Source organism: Triticum aestivum, chromosome 7A (assembly GCF_018294505.1).
Source record: "Triticum aestivum cultivar Chinese Spring chromosome 7A, IWGSC CS RefSeq v2.1, whole genome shotgun sequence".
Taxonomy (NCBI): Eukaryota; Viridiplantae; Streptophyta; class Magnoliopsida; order Poales; family Poaceae; genus Triticum; species Triticum aestivum.
In genome coordinates, this window is record NC_057812.1 from 639,187,210 (window position 1) to 639,207,709 (window position 20,500).

General features: G+C 42.5%; 1 protein-coding gene and 1 long non-coding RNA gene across 7 annotated transcripts; one reads left to right on the forward strand and one right to left on the reverse strand.

Annotated features, from left to right (window-relative positions):
* Positions 1–827: 827 nt before the first annotated feature.
* On the reverse strand, positions 828–7,907 carry LOC123148863 (RNA polymerase I-specific transcription initiation factor RRN3). 2 transcript variants are annotated; one of them, XM_044568381.1, is made up of 16 exons: positions 7,809–7,907; positions 7,569–7,723; positions 5,811–5,915; positions 5,651–5,722; positions 5,496–5,567; positions 5,176–5,412; positions 4,622–4,732; positions 4,418–4,537; positions 4,230–4,328; positions 3,623–3,691; positions 3,369–3,475; positions 2,870–2,953; positions 2,690–2,783; positions 2,102–2,221; positions 1,773–1,957; positions 828–1,490 (listed from the first exon to the last, which is right to left on the reverse strand). In XM_044568381.1, the coding sequence occupies exons 2-16, from the start codon at positions 7,671–7,673 to the stop codon at positions 1,172–1,174; spliced, it is 1,899 nt and encodes a 632-aa protein (XP_044424316.1). In that variant the 5' UTR covers positions 7,674–7,723; positions 7,809–7,907; the 3' UTR covers positions 828–1,171. The 2 variants fall into 2 exon arrangements, with proteins under 2 accessions (XP_044424316.1, XP_044424318.1); XM_044568383.1 differs by lacking the exons at positions 7,569–7,723; positions 7,809–7,907 and adding an exon at positions 6,534–6,619.
* A 7,630-nt stretch (positions 7,908–15,537) lies between these two features.
* LOC123148864 (uncharacterized) lies at positions 15,538–19,825 on the forward strand. 5 transcript variants are annotated; one of them, XR_006474211.1, is made up of 8 exons: positions 15,538–16,069; positions 16,386–16,543; positions 16,638–17,030; positions 17,731–17,832; positions 17,915–17,983; positions 18,084–18,435; positions 18,510–18,954; positions 19,144–19,825. It is a non-coding gene; the product is annotated as an uncharacterized lncRNA (long non-coding RNA). The 5 variants fall into 5 exon arrangements; XR_006474212.1 differs by having other exon boundaries at positions 19,356–19,825; XR_006474209.1 differs by having other exon boundaries at positions 16,638–16,817; positions 16,908–17,030; positions 18,510–19,825.
* The last annotated feature ends 675 nt before the right edge of the window (positions 19,826–20,500 follow it).

Genomic DNA, 20,500 nt, shown 5'->3' on the forward strand with positions numbered 1-20,500 from the left:
TCTTTTTTAAGTTAAAAAAACTGATTTTTTAAGGTTTGAAAAACATCTGGATTTTTGTGTACCTGCATGTGTAGAAAAGTAGTATAGTTGTGCAAAATTTCATCAATAAACGTGCTTGCATGTGAGAAAACCAAAAAAAAAATACATGCAAAAGTATGGGTTTGTTTTTGCTGATTTTGGGCTGAAATTTTGTCTATTTTGTGCAGCGTATAATATATTGTATTTTTGAATGAAAATCAACAGATACTTAGAGCGCATGCATATTTATGTATTTGCGTAGAAAAATCAACTGTTTTTGAACTTTTAAGCTCCCGTGCTCCAAAAATCCGCTGTAGATTCACTTGTACTACTGCTAGGCCTGAATCCAGACGAGGGCGAGAAGTAGTATGCGTGCATCATCGCCGCACAAACTCAATTACTACAGGTGAACGTGATCGGAGCTGTCATTGCATTGGAATCCCCAACAAGAGTTTCAGTGCTGAATTTTGATTCTAATTTTAACCCAAATTTTGAATAATAAATTACAAGTACCATTTTGTCAGCCTACTTTTTAAAATATATATGAATATGTTTTTCATGAAATATAACTCGTATCTTGTTACAAAAATTTCTAGTCAATTTTGACCTCATAATTCAAAGACTAAAGAGCCCGAACAAAGTGCCTATAATTCGCATTGATAACTATTACACCATGTTGCTATCTGCCTGATGAAATTAATCTTGGCGTCATTTACAAAATTCCAAATGTGTAAAAAGAAAAGGCAATTGCACTGCTCTTATATTATAGGGCGAATAGTAAAACGCTCTTATATAATGGGACGGACGGGTACATACAACGAAAACAACCACACACAAAAAATCAACAGGACATATCACTGCTCATGCCGATGTTGTTCCAGTGAGGGAACCTGTTGACAAACTGTTCTACATCAGAACATGATCGTCATACTCATACAAGCCTAGCGGCAGTATATATATAATCTTACAACCACTCAACTACGTTTTCTAACATCTGTACTTCATACTTTCAACCCAAAAATTTCGAACTACTTGGGCTGAATACACTGCAAATGAATGGGTTGTTTGACCCCACTACAAACTAAGCGCCCCGTATCAGTTTGACAGTCATACCCTCCTTGTACAGCCCCAAGTATCCAGCTGTTTCTTCCATCTATGGTGAATCTCCTGACATGGCCCACCGCGACTGAGGGCTCGTCGAAGGTCTGATCCTCGCGGGCATGCTGAGGCCGCCGTCGCTGTCCATGGCCATCTGGTGTAAGAAAGAGTGGTGCGGGGTTATAGACATCTTGTTCATCGAGTACTCCAAGTCGTCCTCGTCACTGTTGATATCTATCTCGACATGATCATCCAAGCTGCCAACATTCATCTCAGGGGCGTCAAGGTCCTCGAGCTCGTCATCATCGTCGTCGGTGTCGTCGCTATACGTTGTCTTGACCATGGACCAGAACTCGAAATTCGGACGGATATATCTGCAGGCACAGGTGGAGCAAAACTGTGAGTATAACGAGGACAACTAGCTAGAAAAGTCCAACAATACACTGCAAACGACTGTTCTCCACACAGATAACAGAAACTAAAATCCCAAACAGTTTTGTCAAAGTATAATTCTTCTTCTGAAGCCTAAGGGGAGTCCAACAATGACATGGCTTGCTAGACATTCCCATCAACAGAGCACAAACAATGCAAAGAGCAGTTGGTTTATTGCCGCTGTAGTAGGCTTCAAAAGTAAAAAAAAAGTCAGTGGTGCAAACCTGTCAGATTCTTTTAGCAGGTAAGGATCAAATGGGAAGAACATGTCAAGTCTATTGATTCCTCCAAAAGTCCTGGACAAATCAGATTCAATTGCATCTTCAGCTGCTGGATCCACAAATGCAGCAACCAATCCGGCAACCTTGGCCTGTCTCAGAAACTCGTTTACTATTGAAGGCAAGCACACCTAGGATATCAAAGGACACTGTGAATTGCCAAAATAGCATAGTATTGCCAGTTAATAACTCCAAGCATCAAAATGTAGCCACTCATGGAGATACCTAAAGAGGGTATATTATCAAAGGAGGCAGAGAGTGCATGTCATACAAACCTTTAGAGGTTCTAGTCGGTGGCGAAACAGAAATCCAAAAGGCATGTGAAACAGATCTGATTTAAGATTTGGATAATCCATAATGGATCTCAAGCGAAAGCAAAGGACATACATCACAGCCTGCAGATTAAGAAATATATGAAAATAAATGCTTAGAGAGAGTGATGAAAATACTGGAAAAACACTTACTCCCTCCGTTCACTTTTGCAAGTCATTTCAGACAACTGAAAATGGACTGCTTTGCACACTGTCTGAAATGTCTTCAAGGCCTTATAAAAGTGAACAGAGGGAGTACTAACAATAAATGTATGTAGCACCAAGGTTGTCAGAATCGTGATTCTGAATCGGATCGGAAGTCCGATGGCAGGATCGCAAATCGTAGAATCTTAACTACCAGGATCGTAAAAACGTAGATTCTATGAACCAAAATCGTAGAATCAGAGGGCTTAGTTTGGATCAAAAAGTCGTAGAATCGTACAATAGAATCGCGATTCTGACAACCTTGTGTAGCACACAAATTTGGCGACCAGAGACCCCCCCACCCCCCCACAATCAATGTCATTAAAGAAACACAATGGCATAACTAACCTGGCAGGTCGCGTAAAATAATTGATGATTTGGAATCGGTGTGGCCTCTCTCTTGCTCTGATGGTCACAATAGTCAACGCACCAATCTACTAATCTGTGTAAAGCAAATAAAGTTACTTTCAGATCTCAGAACAAACATCAGGCAAGTCATAAATAGATGAATTTCTAGAGGGCACCCACTTTTTGAGTATAGTAACAACCGTATCAGCAGAAATAAACCTTGCCCGAGACAAATAGCTTCCAACATATGAAACTGCAGACATTCTGCACTTCAAAACATAAGTGGTAATTAGTGCTTCTTCAACCCGTACAAAAGCTTAGGCTATAAATGGGAATCATAACAGAGTATACTACACTGTAGCAACAGAAAATATGAGGGGTGTATTATGAATTGTCTATGTAAACACTTTCTGCCAAATTTGTTGCAACTTGGCAAAAAGCCATGTCTATGACAGGTGGTTGGAAGATCCAAGAAGTGTGGATCGCCACAACTGTTGTCACAATGCAAACACCAGCCAGGATTGTCAAAAAGCCAAACATGAGTGAAGCAAAGTGTGGCGACAAACCAAAGATTCTACCAATCATCACATGTAAAGCAAGTTGTGATCACAGCTATAACACATGACATATAAATAGAAGTGATGTGCATACAGTGTATGCCTCACATGCTAAGACATACCTTGAAATTGGATCCTCTTTCTTCTCCGTAACAATGTCGGTAAGAAAAACAGCAAAATCCTCACCAAGGGTTTTAGGATCCAGTGAGCAGGTATAGAAAATGATAAACTGCAAACAACGGCAGGCAAAGCCAAATTAAAAGGAAGGTGAAGCGATAAGCAATTGAGAAAACATGAAGGTGAATAAAACTCAATACGATCATGAAAGCCCGGTGAATCTAGTTTACACATACACCAAATAACAGTGAATCCTGACCTGGGCAAATTTTGATCTGTGGACTCTCAGCAGAGATGCTCGAAATATAGTTTTCAGAATGACAAATTCCTGTCCAGTTCAAAAAAGAACATGAGAAGTGACAAATACAAAAAAAATAACATTCAGCTTTAACAGTTAATTTCCTTATTTATTACTCCCTTAAGTTCACAAAAAAAGGATGGCATTTTAGACATTGACATGGTCTTCAAGATTTAACTATGACAACTAATTTCCTTTTTTAGCGTTGACCACTAATTTCTACTAGCGTATATGCATAAGACCCTATAAAACTACAATATTTTAGAGCTACTTTTTGAGACAAATATATACATATGATTTTCATGTTTCCAATGTACTACCTCTGTACCAAAATATAAGACGTTTTTGTAGGCTAAACTAGCCTAAAAGATGTCTTATATTTTGACATGGAGGGAGTATTTAAATCAATACTGGCAGTCAAATCTTCAAAAGTTTGACTGAAGATATGTCCAAAACGCCACTTGCTCGTGAACTGGAGCGAGTGGAAGAATTAAATTAGGGATGCTAAAATATGACAACAGATTTTTTTTCTGCAAAGACCTGGATAAACTGCATAGCACATACTCACCTTATATAGGCACTGACGATCTAATGACTTCAGGTGCTCACATACAACAACCATTAAACCATCAAGCTTTTCAGCACATGCATTTCCTCCAAAACAGACCTAAACAACAAAATCAGAGTTCAAGTTGGCAATTTTTTTATAAAACTACTCGATTAGTTAGGCAGAAATTTTAAGTATAGCTCCCAAACCTTTGTTCCTGCTTGTCCAAAGCCATCCCCATCATCATCGGCATCCAAATCTTCAAGTTCCATTTCAAATATACCTTTGTCATGTTCCTCTTGAAGAATATCTTCCCAGGTTATATTAACCTGAAAAGTTCACCAATCAACTAACGAGGTCAAGAATCAGTTGAGACCTTGCAAGGTAGACTAGTAGTGAAAAAAGAAGCATACATCCAATTCTGTAAGAAGATCAACAACTTTGGCCAGCAAAATAGCTCCGATAAGATCCCCCATTCTGTCAGTATCTAGTCCCAACATGCACTCGACAAACGAGATCATCTTCTGCAGAAGGCATTACCAGAAAGTAAGAAATGATACTCTATGAATAATGAGCAAAGTCGTCGGCTAAATTGTCAGCATATAAGTGAAAAAAATCAGGAAGCATAAATTGTCAACAAAAGCTGATAGGCCAAGTAGTCAAATGCCAACTATCACTTGATATAGAAGAAGCTTTCAAGATAAGGTCATCGCACAAACATACAGAAGCTAAAATGATGGCAAATTGGCATTTATATTTAATAAAATCTGCAGTGTTGTTGAAAGGATGTAGCCGTGTAGAATCTAAGGATTTATGGTTAACTAGGATGTCAACTGGGGAGACCAAGACCCCTTTTCAGCATTTGTGTGTTGTTTGACTAGCATTAATTCAAGCTAATTAGGAGAAGCGACTCAGAGAACTCAACGGACGATGAAAACAGAAAATATATTATAGAGTTCACACTTACAGCTTTGTTATCGAATAACTTCGGCATACTCCGATCTATTATATCCCTTAACATCCTTGGTGCTAAGGGTACAGTGTCGGAGATCGTTTTCAAACTCTCACACAGATAAGAAAAAATATCCTTCTTCCTCGAGACTGCCCATGGAGGCACCTCATTGCGTTCACCAACAATAGGCGGAGTAAAGTTGTTCACAAGCACCTGCAAACATTCTCTGAGATACTGATCTGCCACTGCAGCCTGGATGGACAAATAATCAATTAGTTACAGACACTCATAAGCAGATCATGCAGGAAACAATGTAAGTGCTATTAGAAGAATACCAATCTGGTTAATAGGTCCAATAAAGCAACCATTGTATCTCTTTGCAAGTACCAGATGCGGACGCTAAATATCTGAAATGGATGTTTTTTAGTGATGAGATCCAACTCGACAAACCAAATGGAGATGTAAGAGTAAGTAGTCAATATGAGATTACATTGTTCAAAAGTGAATGATGGTACATGATGTCTATTTTGGATACTGCATCTGACAATGCCTTCAAATATGTCTGGAAAAATAGGCAATATGTGCATTTTATCAGAAGTGATGTCAAGTACAAAAAATGGTAGGATAGACTAACAAGATCAATGTCTTACCACATACAAAGCCTCATCGTCGGCACTCTTTCTCTTGCTAGTGTCTAGAGTTTTTAACATCTTCTCATATTGCTCCATATCACGCGGGTCAACTAGAAACGGCTCCTGAATCAAAGATAAAGGGTGTGAACGGTTCAAAAGGCATTCTTGAGATATATATTGTTGATTGATGGCACACAACAAAAACCATGGCCGGAATGGACTCCTCTAGTATGGGATCAAGCTAGCGGGTGAATTACTCGATAAGCAGAGTGAGGACAGGAACGGGTTTTCACAACATAAATCACCCATAAATAACAAGGTTGTATCTCCAGCGAGTACAGTATGACAGTCACTCTCGATAGAATGCGATAGTCACTCTCGGTAGAATGCATATATGCCGCAATAAGATCAGATTGAAGAAATTACTCAATAAGCGGTCAGACAGGAAAGAATTTCAAAGAATGCCCATAAACAACATAAGTATAGTTCTATCTAGTGAGTCGGTTATGGACTTATGCCAGTCCTCCATAAAATGCATATCTACAGAAATATTAAGTACTTCCAAAAAAAGGTAATGCCTTAGGCTGAATAAATCTAATTGTTCGCTGGCAGAAACATGCGACATCTGGAAGCTCCTTGGTGATTTTCAGGTACGAATAGAAGAAATAACATGCGCCCTGCTGCCTAACCCACAAATTGAAATTGGCACTCAAAAAAATGCATCCATAGGAAAATAATCACCTTACAATTATACAAACTCTCACCCATCTGGCATAGTCTCTCACATCTTCAATAACAGCCTTGAATTTCAAACTTGAACCCATTACTAGATGTCTCGATATTATTCTGAAGAAATGCATTATTTATAAAATGGTAAACAAATGCATTTATTATCTTTGATCTCAATAGTACACAACGGATGGCCTGAATGTGTAAGGGATGAACGCAAGCACCTGGCTCCCCAAATTGACTTCAATACACGCAACAGAAGTGAACAAGGTATATCATGGGGTCCAGAACTCCAGAAGGTCCCAGAACCCCCATGTCTTCTCCACATAGGAAGGATATGCCTTCACAATCATTGCATGCTCTGCCTTTGCCCGAGCAGTCCCAGGAAAGAAGGTGGAAGCTGTATATCAGATTAGATTTTTACTCGTGCCTGACCTCCAGAGAGTAACAACAGCAATTTCAACTAAATTTTTTAAAAAGTCAGTATCATGACACCATCAAATTGGACATTAAGCATTCCAATGAATTGAACGCAGGTCGTGTTCAACAGATTCTCACATTTGGTCATTATGTAAAAGTTCTATTATTATTATTATTACCCATAACAGCATCTCCGAAGTTTGCAAGTCATGTCCTACCTCTGTTTCAAGGCATGCTTTAGTATAGTACCATACCTGAAGTGCTAAACCATTCGTTGGCAGAGGGGTTTCCCAATAGGACTGCCAATTTAAGGGGGCTTTTCAGTAAGATAGGAGACTGTATAGCTTTGACTGATTTCTATAGTCACGGAGTTAAGTTATTTCGGCTCCTTGATTGCAACCGACGCTCAAATGGGGGGAATTTTGGGTCTAAAGTACCAGCTAAAACGCCAAATTACTAGCAAGCGCGATTCAAGCTAAAACGCGAATGTTCGAGGCTAACGATCCAGCAAACAAACGAGCGTTTCCCCTACTCACGGCATCCGCAGGAATCGCCGGTCTCGCGTCACTCGGATTAAAAAAAATATATGCAAACAGAGAACAAAAGGGTGCTGGAGCTACGACGCACCATCCGCACGGACTGGAGCACGTGCTCCACGAGCCGGAAGGCCACGGCGTCGCGGATGACCCCCGCCTCCTCCGCCATGTCGTCGCGCCGCAGCTCGGCCACCATCACCTCCGCGCCCCGCGGCCTCCCTGGGAGATGTATCGCGCTTGGAATCCCTGGAGAGAAGGTAGAAAATCCGGAGCCCGGTGAGCGCGGGGAGCTAAGAGGGCGGAGGCGGGGGGGACGAGGGTGGGGGCTCACCGGCTCGCCGAGAGGGGGGAGGGCGGCGGCGTGGAGGCGAGGCGAGGCGAGGCGGGAGGTCTCTAGGGTTTTTGCGGGGGGCGAAGCGAGAGAGAGGGAGCGGTGGAGACAGGCGGGACTTTATTCCAACTGGTGACACGTGGCGATGGAGGCGGGTTTTCTGGTTCGGGTTCGCATCCGCTTACCCGCGTCCTGGTTTCCTAGTGGGTCGGGTCGCGGATAAGGGGTCACGCGAAGCCGGGGCGTGTACGCGACGGAGCGGACGCCGCGTTGTGAAGGGCGAGTGGGCGACGGCGGCAGACGGGGAGAGACGGCAGCGAAGCGATTTTTCCTTTTTCTAGTCGCGAGCGTTAGGGCATCTCCAACGGATGCTGAAAATTTTGATGGCCCGAAAAATTTTAGTCGAGGAAAGAGGAGATTTTTAGGCACCAACAAAAAAATTTCTGCTTTTTACAACAATGTTTGCCCGGCTCTATCGAGGGAGGGGCGATGACAGCGGCGCGCCTTCGGCTCACTTCAGTGTTTATAGTCGTCGCTAGGTGGTCTACGGTTCTGGATGTATTTTTTATTATTTCTAGTGTCCGTTGTACTACCATGATTGAAGATGAATAGATTGAAAGTTTTTTTACAAAAAAAAAATCAAAACTGGTGCCTTAATATTTGAAAAACAATTTAAACATGAGATTCAACGGTGGGGAGGCACGGAGGCGGATCTGACAATGCCGGGCGCCGAGCTTGATTTTGGCTGGTGAAAGTCGCTGGAGGCTGAGGAAAGGCGGTGAGGGGTGGGGCAGGGGACAGAGGGGCGACGTGGGTGCGGCCAACTCCGGTGGCGCAGTGTCGCCCGGGCGACGATAGTTCCGGACAAAGTCACAACTCGGCGGCCTATAGTGGTGTAGCGGTGACCATTTCGATCGATGGAAGGGAGGGGAACGGTCGAAATCGGGAGGAATCGAAAGTGTCGTTCCCAGCTTTGGCGACAGGACAGGGGTCACAGTGGACATCTCGGGCACCAAATCTTGCAGGCTTTCAAGTTAATATAAGTGAGCATTTGAGGTATAGGATTACATGACCGGGTGGTGTCCGTGTTCACGGACGGATATTGTGTCTCTATTTTAGGGGACAGCGTTGGAAGCTTTTTTCAACTCTAAATGATCCAAACGGCAGTCTTTTAAGCACAACGGCTGTTTTTAGACATTATATGGAAAGTTTTTCGAATCCTGTAGCCGTTGGATGCTCTTTTACTCTAAGTGACACACATTTTTGTTGGCACAAAGGTTTTTTTTTTAAGGAGGACAATCATGGCTAACCTTATTGGAAATTGAAAAATGTTTACTACATCGTTCACAAGCTCACTGACAATAAAATCAGGAGGCTCAACAATCAACTAATCGAACTCTTATCACAGTAACTGAAATGAGCTAGCACATAAGCTGTTTGATTACAAGAACGAGAACAATGTTAATATGACCTTTCCAATCATTTGAATGAAAGTTTTTGGCGTTAAGGCTATTTTTAGGCATTAATGGGAAGTATTTCAAATTGGTGGTCGATCTGCTATTCAACCGGTCGCGTCGTGCGTCGTTAGATAGGGGACCAAATCTGACCCTAAAAAAACACAATCGCATCAATCAGTTTGTGTGTCGTCGGATCGGGACCAATGTGTCATCAGACACTGCTTTGCGTCGATCAACCAATCCAACACAGGATCGGTCTACTCCCACGTCGTACGAGCAAACCCATGTCAGTCGTCCAATATCATACCTCATCCTTGTACGTAGCTCCCCTCCCCCAAAGAAGGGAAATAATATTTGGCGAATAGCTGAAATGTTTTCCCTTCCCAGGAACGTGCTCGTGGTCGGATGCGTCGCCCAAATCTTGGAGCAGGGAGAGGAGGCGCATCAGCTTTAGAAAGTCGTTCGCTGGGAACAAAAGCAGCATGAACGCTCCTCTGTCCAATTTAAATACATTATAACTGAGCATCCTTCCTACCCTCCCAGGCTATTAGCGTTTGTAGCCGTCGGATCAACACTTTTAAGCGTTTTTAATCGTCCGATTATCATGTACGCTCGGTTCGCTCGCTACGAACGAGCGCTACCGTGACGGGCCGCTACTCTGGCGACAATTTTGGGCGTCCGCTGTTAAATTGGGCCTAATGGGCCTGAGCTGTCTATTTACGTGCATCAAAAGGAGCTGGACTCTCCATGCAACCCTCGTTCTGCTCGCAAGGTCGCAACCCTAGCGTGGCGGCGGACGATGGGACGATGCACGACTCCCGTGGCGGCGGCGCTGGGCTCCGACGACATAAGGACCTCCTTCATGCTGACCTCTCATGCCGACCTCTCATGCCCTCCCGCCATTGGTGCCGCTGACCACAACCTCGAGCAACGGCGTTCACCATGAGACATGATTTGCCGGAAGGCGGCACCAGTAGATCCGGTGTCCCGGACAACTGCCGTCCAAAGGCAGGGTGAACACACTCCCGAGCAGGTGTGCCTCTTTCTCTTTCTCCTCTGCTCTGATCTAACACCCGTCGCTGAGGTTGCCTTCTCTTGTGCGCTCCTCTGTCTTTCTATTGTTCCCGTGGGGATTGGTTGGTTGGTTAGTCCCGTGGGTTCTGCAAGTGCGATTCCTTCCTTGATCGTTGGGACGGCTCGGGATTCCGTTCCTTGTTTACTGGACGATATAAGGACATTGGAAATATTTGTTTTCAATGAACACAAATTTTCAGCATCAGATGTGCTGTTGACTGGCTTAAAAACCATTTGTACTTCTCTCTCTCTCTCTCTCTCTCTCTCTCTCTCTCTCTCTATATATATATATATATATATATATATATATATATATATATATATATATATATATATGCCATATGCGTGATGAGTCGAGGCGTTTATGAAAAGTTTGAATAATTCAGCGTGGCCGCCGCCGCCACTATCGATACCACGAGATCCCTCTATCGCCAGAGCAACGAAGACACCCCAGGCGGCAGGTACACACATCCACGACATCCCTGTATCGCCCGGGCTACGAAGACACCCCCGGCGGCAGGTACACATCGGACACGCAAGAGGATTCGGCAGACTGCAAGAAGAAGAAGGCGATGGTGGGCGAGTCGCAGCCGCAGGCCTGGTCCAGCTTCTTTCTACGCCATATTTGAACTTCTCAGCAGCGCCATTGCTGGATCCTATGTCGACCGAGCACCCGATCAGCAAGATACGATCGCGCGTCATATGATCTCTGGGCACTATCGAAATGCAGGCAACATCGATCGCTAGCTGATGGAGTCACGGCGGGTCACCGTGTCTACAATAGCAGCAGGTGGATGTATACACCCGACCCCTCCTATATACATGTACAGTCGCTGCGATTTAAGGTATAGACCATGCTAACCTGCCGGGGCAATCTACAAGTACCATATATTCCTCCAATTTCTTTCTGTTGAGATGGCGCTCTAACCTTTGCACTTGAATTGTTCGATGAATTGCCGATATGCTGTGAAAAATATGATGTCAGTGTTCACCATTATCGTCAGGTACTTATCTTCCCTCCTAAATATTTAGATATTCTAACCCTGCAATCCTCACCGCTCACAATCAGACATGGCTTTCTGATGTATCTTTTCAATTTGGTCAATGTCAATCAGATTTCAGGACGTTTGTGAGGACATATATTTCTGATACATCTGTAGCAAAAAGTATGAATGTTTCTGTACTCCAAATAATTTATTACCAACTCACTACATAGTTGCAGATTGGTCAATAGAATCATTTTTTATGTAAGAGCTGCTTGTTTTGATTGAAAAGTATACTGGGGATGCATCGAAGTATTTGTTTTTCTTTCTCTCTCTCTCCAGCATTTTGATCTTCGATATATGATATATATCGCTCTGCTTCTTTCATGCATTAAAAGAAAAATGTGTCAATGGACACATTTATAAGAAAAAAAGAACTGAAGTGGAGATCAGTAGATCTATTTTTCTTTGCTATGCAAAATGTATCTCCAATGTAAGGTCAGCTTTTGCTTTTAGGATGTTTTTCCTTGAGTGGTGTACCTCTTTCTAAATTGTTGCAAATTCAATATTTTCATACTAATTCACTGGTTTCATGATTGGCTCCTCACTAAGTTATCACCGGTTATATGATTTTTCCCATGTATGTATATATATTGTGTTCATAACTAAAATCCCCATTCCGTCCATTCTGTCATTATGGATGATTGAATATACAGCTTAAACTATTACTATGACCGAAGCTGCTTCCAGATTTTAACTTCTTTTCAAATTAAATGAAATATTATTTCCATCAAGCTCTATCGTTTATTTTGTGAGCTATTTAGGCCATCCTTCCTCTGATCAAGCCAGACATTTTATTAGTTACTTATGTGTTATGGTGCAGAGGCGTTTCTCTGAGCTTGATGACCTGAAGCGATGATTGATTCAATATAGTTCAAGCGGCACATTTCCAGTACATATGCAGTCTTTTACCTTTATATATGTTTATTTTATGTGATGTCTGGACAGTCAAATATTATCTCTTCATGCAAGGAATAATGAAATTATATCTGCATGGTGTGGTGTTGTTGCAGCATTGAGGAAATATAACAGCTAGGAATAACAGTGTGCGACATGTGAAATTAACCAACACTCCTATAATTCCAGCTTATAGAGGCTATGGTAGGAGCGTTGAGAGGTATGTCTGTCTAGCTGCATCAGTTATTTAATAAATTGAGTCGGCAGAAATTTGGAGATTTGTGCTTTCTTTCTGTGGGCCATCCCTTCATCGGTCTGGTCTGGCCTATTTTCACGTGTTTATCCATGGCTACCAAGTTAAGAGTATTTAGACATTGTTTTGTTTGTTGAGCAAATTGGTCTTGTGAATCTAAATTCGTGTGTTTGTTTGACTAATGCAGGTGCACGTACTCAAGCATACTGTCTGGTCACCTGGGCCTAATTGAGAAGTTATTTAACCTATTCATGGATCAGGCAAAATATTCCATTCGAAAATGTATTTTGTGTGCTTTCAGTTGATACGGCTCGAATTGGTTGGAGGTTATTTAATTTAGGTAAAACAGTTCCAACTTCAACTATATGGTTCGGGAACTATATATAGTCTTGCTGCTAAGAATGGCAGGCACCCAAATATTCTCAGTTTTCTTTATTCTTGCCGATCTTTACATCATAGCGACAAAAACAGGCATGCATCATGACCGGCTCGAGCTGGTTGGAAGATTAGTTATAGTATTCTCACACTATTGTTGGGCAGCTTTTTAAATGCCTTCTATTTAACGAAGGGGATTACATGTATTCTCACAAAAAATGACCAGTTTATAGGTGTACTATTCAATATGTGCTGATGAGACAGAAACCCATTGTTGCATGTTTCCATCTCCGGCCTATGGGAATCGTTACCTGTAAAAGAGGTTTCACATTCCTTTGTTAGGATTATTAAACTTGTTTCATTTTACTGAATACTAGGTGGTAACCTGGCTGCCGAATGACTTAGAAATTATTGTTATGTCTTCTATGTTATTTGATTATTTGCAGTTCAGAGTTTGTCCTTAAATTTTTGGGGAGCTGGTTGTGTGTGTTTCATTCCATCATATATGTATCGAATTCCCAGTCATTCTATCGAAAAAATGAACGGGCGCTGCAACGCGCGCCTATCATGATCTGGTAGCACCTCACGACTCCACCTGAGAGACCTCTGTTTGAATAATAGTCTTTTGTTTTCGCTTCTCTTTTTGCTAGGTGTCAAAAAAATGCAAAAAAGGGTACATGGCAAAGAAAAAGTGCACATGGCAAAAATTTCGCGCTAGGCACAGATGGTCATCACTACAATTTGTTTTGATTTATCTTGCAAGGTTTTAAACACCAAACTACACGATAATTTTAATTGTATGCATCATTTTCCAAATTTGCCATGTGTCCATGCCAATTTTAATTATTTAGATCATGATAGTTCTATTGTGGGTAGCGTGAAAATTTAATTACTTAGACCATGGTGGTTTTTGTAGATAGCATGGCAATTTTTTTGGTTAGACCATGTAAATTTATAAATCAGACATGTTGATTTTATTTTAGACTACATGGCAATTTCATTAGTTTAGACCATGATAATTTTTTCACTTACTCTATGGAAATTTTATTAATTAGACTATGGTAATTTAAGTGTAGGTAACATGGAAAATTCATTATTTTAGATCATGGCAATTTTTTCAGTAAGACCATGGCAATTTTATTAATGTATCATGGTAATTTTATTATAGGTAGCACGCCAATTTAACTTTTTAGATGATAACACTTTTTTATTTTTTTAAAGTGGTGCTTAGAGCATGGCAATTTTTGTTATTTTAGAGCATGACAATTTTTTGTAATTTTTAGAGTGGTGCTTAGAGCATGGTATTTTTTGTTATTTTATAGCATGACAAATTTGGTTTTGCAGTTTTATTATGTACACCCATGGCAAATTTGTTTGTAATTTTTTCTCTGTTTTATTTTCTAGATAACATGGCACATTTATTTTTGAGACACCATTGTAGATTTTACAAATTATAGGATGGCGGTTTTATATATTATAGCATGGCAATTTTTTAAAACTTAGATCATGAAAATCGTAAATTTATATTTCTATGCCCATGTCAACATTCGATGCCTATTGGCATCCAAAATTTATCAAGCAAAGCTTTTCCAATGATACCGCGATGCACCTCATCTCGCGGGCACTAATTTTTTTCACTCACATGTAGTTATGCCTAGAAATAGACTTTTTTTCTACAAATAGTTCATTGCACCACCGGGAGTGAGAAGGAGAGTGCCACCGACGTGGTGAGAAAGTGAGAAGGGTTAGGCCTTGCTAAAAGCCTCTCTAGCTGATCCCTTCAAGGGTTTAGAGGAGTAAAACCTTAATTTTTTAGGGGTAAAACTGCACCTATATCCCTTATATCTTTTAGAAGAGTGAAAAAAAAATGTCATCATCACGGCGGCCCCTCATATTTACTCGAGCGGCACCTCTTCTTCGAGAAATACCCTCCCCTCCCGCGCTTTCACCATGTGGCATACAAAAAAAAAGTCAAATACTTGTTTCTAAATTGGGCCAATTTTTTCGTTGTTGGGACAGGATTTTGTCAATTCTTTTGTTGCTGGGACATGATTTTGTCTTTTTTGTACAGCCTACAAATCACACACGTTCCTGCGTTCAAGTTTCCACAGTTTTTTTAACTTTAAAATATGATTTTTGTATTAGTTTTTAAATACCGAGCTCACTGGAGCTCGGTTTCCATTGGCATTTTCTAGTCATATAAGGGCTATCCTTTGTTAGTAGCACTACATGCTTCATAGATCATTTGAAAACTATCTTAATATTGTGTCAAACAATAGAACAAAGATGCTCACGCGGTCACGCCGGGCTACTTGTTTTCGACCACTTATCTTGATTTTGCGCAAGGTGGGGAGATCAATTGCTCTGCTTTACAAGCTCCCAAGTAAAACTACAACCACCGCACAGTGATGATCCAAGAGACCGCCACTCGGACTTGGGATTAAGCTGCAGTTCAAATGGCTACTCTGCCCCGAGCTGCTGAAGTGAACAAACACGTGCAACTATATCTTGTAAACGCAGGAGCCAATTAAACACATTAAGGTGTGCGGCATGGGCGCTAGCTAGCCGCATCCACGTCGGACTAGCTAGGCGACAAAATAAAAAGCAGTCCAAGGGACAAAACGAGCGGAAGGGTTCGCTCAGCCCAAGCCCCCGATTCCTCTCCGCTCCCTCCTGTGCAGCCGCCGCGACCACCCGCGTCCTCCCCCCGCAGCTGGCGCCCTCACCATCTCCCCACCCATCTCTCTCTCCTTCCCTCACCATCTCCCCACCACCGACGAGCTCCTCCCCTCTTCCTCGCCCCAGATCGACCAGCAGGGCCGGATCCTACCGCCATTCGTGCATCTCGCCCTCGTCACCGGCCGCCGCTGCCGTGCCCCCCCCCCCCCCCCTCGCGCGGTGCTGAGGTGCGGATGGAGGCTTTGGGCCAAGGCAGCGAGATGCAGAGAAGCCCTATGTATAGGTGACAGGAGGCGATGGGTGGCGGGTCGAGCCACGATGTTGGGACGGCTATGTGAAGAAGAGAGAGAGGTTGTCTCTCCAACAATTTGTGTGATGGGGGGGGGGAGGGGCAGATGAAAGGGGACAACTATGAAGTGATGGTGGATCTGCTATAGAGTTGTGCACTGGATCGAGGCAGTCATCCATAAATCATTGGTAAAGGTAACAAATCAATTTCTCTCCCCAACCCTATTCCTCTGTGTGTGTTCTTGCTCCGAAGATTGAGGTTGGATATCATTCTGCCATTAATTTCAAGATGTTTGCTCATTCTGGCCCTAAGGATGGATGTAAATGGCTCAAAATATGTTTGAGGAAATGCCTATATGCAGTGAGTATATATGCAGTTCTTTACTATTTGATCCGTGGTGACTGCTTTATATGAAAAACTTATGCGGTTCCTCTGAGTGTTAGTTCAATCCGTCTCATCATAAAAGATGGCTAGAAGTTTTATTTTTGGTACTGCCTTTTAATATTTTAGGAGAGAGGGTTGGGGGCGCTTGAGGCGACGGCGGAGGAGCCACTCTTGCCGGCTGCAGCGACTACTCCAAGTGGGGGTGGAGCGAAGCAGCGGGTTCACGCCAGGCCGGGCCCAGGACAATGACTTTAGGGGTGCCGTGCCCTGCATATTTCGTCGGGGTAAATCGTGCTAGCTTTCAGATTATTCATTTTTGTTTTACTCTATCAAATATCTGCTCGGATTAGTTAACCAAGCTATTTAATGACGGTGCAGATTTGTTCCTGATGTGAGAATGTATATGTTGAAAATGGAGGAAATGAGATCTTAGGTAGTCAGGCGTGTGCTTGCAGTTGCAGTAACACAGAGATGGTGACAAATAGTTTGAGTCTAAAGATCATTTGTGTCCCTCTTGTCTATTGCTTGTGGAACTGTAGAAACAACGATTAATGTGATGTATGTGAGGGGCCATTAAAGTGACTTACCTGGTGAGAAGATGTGTTTGGCATTGATTAAGAATCGTCTGATTGTACTGTCTTCCTTTAGGAGAAGATGTGTTCATTGCTGAAACTAGATACATGGGTGCTTCCTTCTTCCAAGATATTGACGAAGCCTGGCTAATCAATGTCACTCCAGTTGATGATGTTATGAAGCTTCCTTCAGTAACTGGTATGACTTGACGCCGGCGTTGTTTTGTGTTCAGAGGAGATGAGCTGTTGTATTCTTCCTTTTTATAGTTGTTGCAGGTTTTGCTAGATCTAAATCCATAGACAAAGCACTGATTGTTTGCTCTCTTGGAGCTATTATAATTTGCACAACTATATTTTAAGATTCATTTTGCTTACATTCATTTAGTGAAGCCCCTGCAAAAGTCAATATTCATTTGAGTGGTGACGACTGCACATGATTTTTTTTACATTCATTTTTAGTGAAGAGCTCCAGTATTTCAGGCTAGCTTGGTGGCTTCCATATGAAATGATGAAAATTAATAATTGAAACTGAGATATGCAAAACCTACTAGAGTTAGGATTGTTAACTCGTTTTAGTGAACATGCATGTGTATAACCTTGCTGTTGTTCAGGCAAGTGGGTGCTCCCTCTCCCTCTCTCTCTCCCACTCCCCCCGCTTCGTTCCTTGAACCTTCAACTCTCTTTCTTCCACTTCTGCTTCACTGCTTGAGCCTTCAATTAATTCCGTACACTGCACCAGCTAAATTGTACAAGTTCTTATTTATTTATTTTGTATTCTTCGTTGCATTTCTCTCTCCCTGTGTCTTAGCGCAAGCTTGTTTTCTTCTTGATCACTTGTACTTTGGTGCCTGCCATGGTTTCCTTCTTCTGATTTCATTCACTTCTTGGTTGGTTTCAAGAATGAGAGAGATGGAGGCACTGGAGAAGAAAGGGCACAGATCCTTGGCCAAACCAGTGAAGCCCCCCTACAATACCCCATCTAGGCACAAGCGTTCCAAAAGGTTGGAAACATTACCTTTTTCTCAGGTTGATTGATGCTGATAAATGCGTATAAAAATGTATTTATGATTTGAGTAATGGCAGCGATTTAGAGGAGAAAAATGCAAGGATGCATAGCCTTCTTCGCAGAAAGTGTCTAATCACCCAAAGCCAGTAAGTTTCCCCTTTTGTTACCCTTTTTCTTGTGCTTCATATACCACTGGTTCTCTGCAGATTTGAGATTTTTTTGTTTTGTTTCTGTGGTGTCTTCCAGAATGGTAGGAACTCAAACTCTCGTCTGCAGAATGAAACCAACAAGGGAATCCATCCCAAGAGTGACACGCAAGACATCCTGAGAAAAGAGACAGGAAGCAATTCTTTTTTTTCTGTTCTTACTAGCTCACATGCAGAAGAAATCAGAGACTGCATCTTGAAAGAATTGTTACAACATTTTCATTTCTGGATGCACCCAGTATTTTGGTCTAATGGGATGACGATGATCTGATGTAGATTGTGCAGCTGGAGAGGCACCTTGACCATCAGCAAACGGTGCACGGCGCACTGGAGAAAGCGTTGGGTCCTAACTCTGCTCAGTTACTCTATTCAATGAGAGCGCAATCCTCAAGGTGACACTTGTTTTTACTAGGACATGTATAGTATAGTATATTCCATCAGATGAAACTGATGTTTTCTTTGGCAGCCAACTAACCAACTGATAAGGGAGGTTGCCACACTGGAGCTGGAGATCAATCACCTGGAGTAGTACCTCATAACATTGTACATGAAAGCATTTGAGGAAGCACCTACATTGAGTTCACGGTCTGCGGTGCTCGAGGAAACACCAAAAGTAAAGGCGACTGTCGAAAGAGGTAGTGATGCAATGCTCCATTGCAGCTGCCTCCCCTTAGCAAGAGGAGGAATGGCACATGGAGGATTCCTCTCCGTCCAAATGCCCAACGAAGGGTCGATGGTCATGAATCAAAGTTAACTTCCTCTCTACTTATCATTTAACTGCGACAAAGAATTTGAGCCAGCACCAATACAACTGTCTGATGCTTTGCAAAGTAGGCATTAAGAATATGAAAGAGAACTTGCAATTCCATTTGTCAATGTGCAGTGCCAAAGAACACATTTACATTTTGCAGGTATGTTTGTTTCATACTTACAAAATAAGTGACATGGTGCCCAGATATTTAACTCATAATTTGTCATTACTTTCCACTTCGTTTATACATATGTTGGTTCGAGCAATGCATTAGAATTAATCACAAATTAATTTTCTTAAGATTTCATTTTCCATTGCTTGTTTGGTATTAAGATGATGACTGACATAGGCAGATAACAAGTTAACAACGACATCAAGTTGTCGGTAGCTGCGACATCAACGGATGGAGGGTACACCTGCTGTAGCGGACTTCGTCGTCTCATCGACAAGCTCACTTGTGACAGTACACCAGCTGCAGCTCTGGCGAGACGCTGGAGCTCATGGCGGCGTTCATGGCGATGTGCCTCGTCTGTACCTGAACTACATGTATGTGCGATGCAGGGAGGGACGGTGTGCATCGGATGGGACCCGGCACGGCACGCGGCCGATGAGGAAGAGGACCAGCGGACGGGGCTTGACAAGGTGTCGCTGGCTGCCATGCTGGTGTCCAGATTCAGGGCAGAGTGCGTGGAGGCACCAAGAAGGTTGGGGAGGATTGCGTGATATACCTGTGCACCATGCAGGATGGATCCGGCATGGCGGCCGGGCCGACAAGGAAGAGGACCAGTGAAGGGGTGCTCGACAAGGCGGCGCTGGCACCAATGCCGGTGCTCATATTCAAGGCAGGGGCAAGGCGGAGGCCCGCGATGGTGCAAAGGTTGGTAGCTGCTACATACATGTTGCTTTATGATCTTGCCTTCTTGGAAGTGTGGGTGTTGCTTCAATTGGAACCAATATTTTTTTGCCATGACTTCTAGATTGTCATACTACTTGACTTTTGCATCAGTGATACTTGAAGTTATTCAAATGAATTTGTAATTAAGTTCGTATAGTTGATGATATCTGGCACGTGTATGTGCTAACAAGAGCTGAACAAACTAGCTGAAGGGGCACTTACCCAGCTAGCACCGCCGAGCTACCGCTCAGGCGGCGCGCCACGGGCGCGCCCCAGCTGCTAGTCCTCATGCACTGGAGCATGCATGCTGCCTAATGTCATAGTCGCTCCAGCTTTAGACAAAAATCGGAGGTGAATACTACTCCCTCCGTCCGAAAATACTTGTTATCAAAATGGATAAAAAGAGATGTATCTAGAACTAAAATACATCTAGATACATCCCATTTTATCTATTTTGATGACAAGTATTTCTGAACGGAGGGAGTACAATGACAAAACATTGTATATAATGCTAAAACCTGTACCGAATCTTCTAAAAAACAACCAAACGGTGAGTACAAACTTCTACTATACGGCAGAAAACTCATCAAGCAGGAAATACATGGAAGCGCAAAGATTCAGTCCAAACTTCTGAAGACATTCTAAAGTAGATTGTCACCAGGCATCAACAAATGACAGCCACGTTACAACCAGCCATGTCAATACATATTAAATAAATGGCCTTGAACACATAACACTGGTGCCATGTGAGGAAACCATTGTAGTTGCAGGAGCTGATCGCTAACTAAAGTTAAAACAACAGAAATAGCCA

Excerpts from the sequence above, each read along its gene's own strand:
- LOC123148863 (XM_044568381.1), bottom strand. The coding sequence starts at position 7,673 with ATGGTGGCCGAGCTGCGGCGCGACGACATGGCGGAGGAGGCGGGGGTC. Across the intron at positions 5,568-5,650 it reads ATCATTCACTTTTGAACAAT|ATATTTAGCGTCCGCATCTG; the intron begins GTAATCTCATAT and ends CATCCATTTCAG. Across the intron at positions 4,733-5,175 it reads AGTTATTCGATAACAAAGCT|AAGATGATCTCGTTTGTCGA; the intron begins GTAAGTGTGAAC and ends TGCCTTCTGCAG.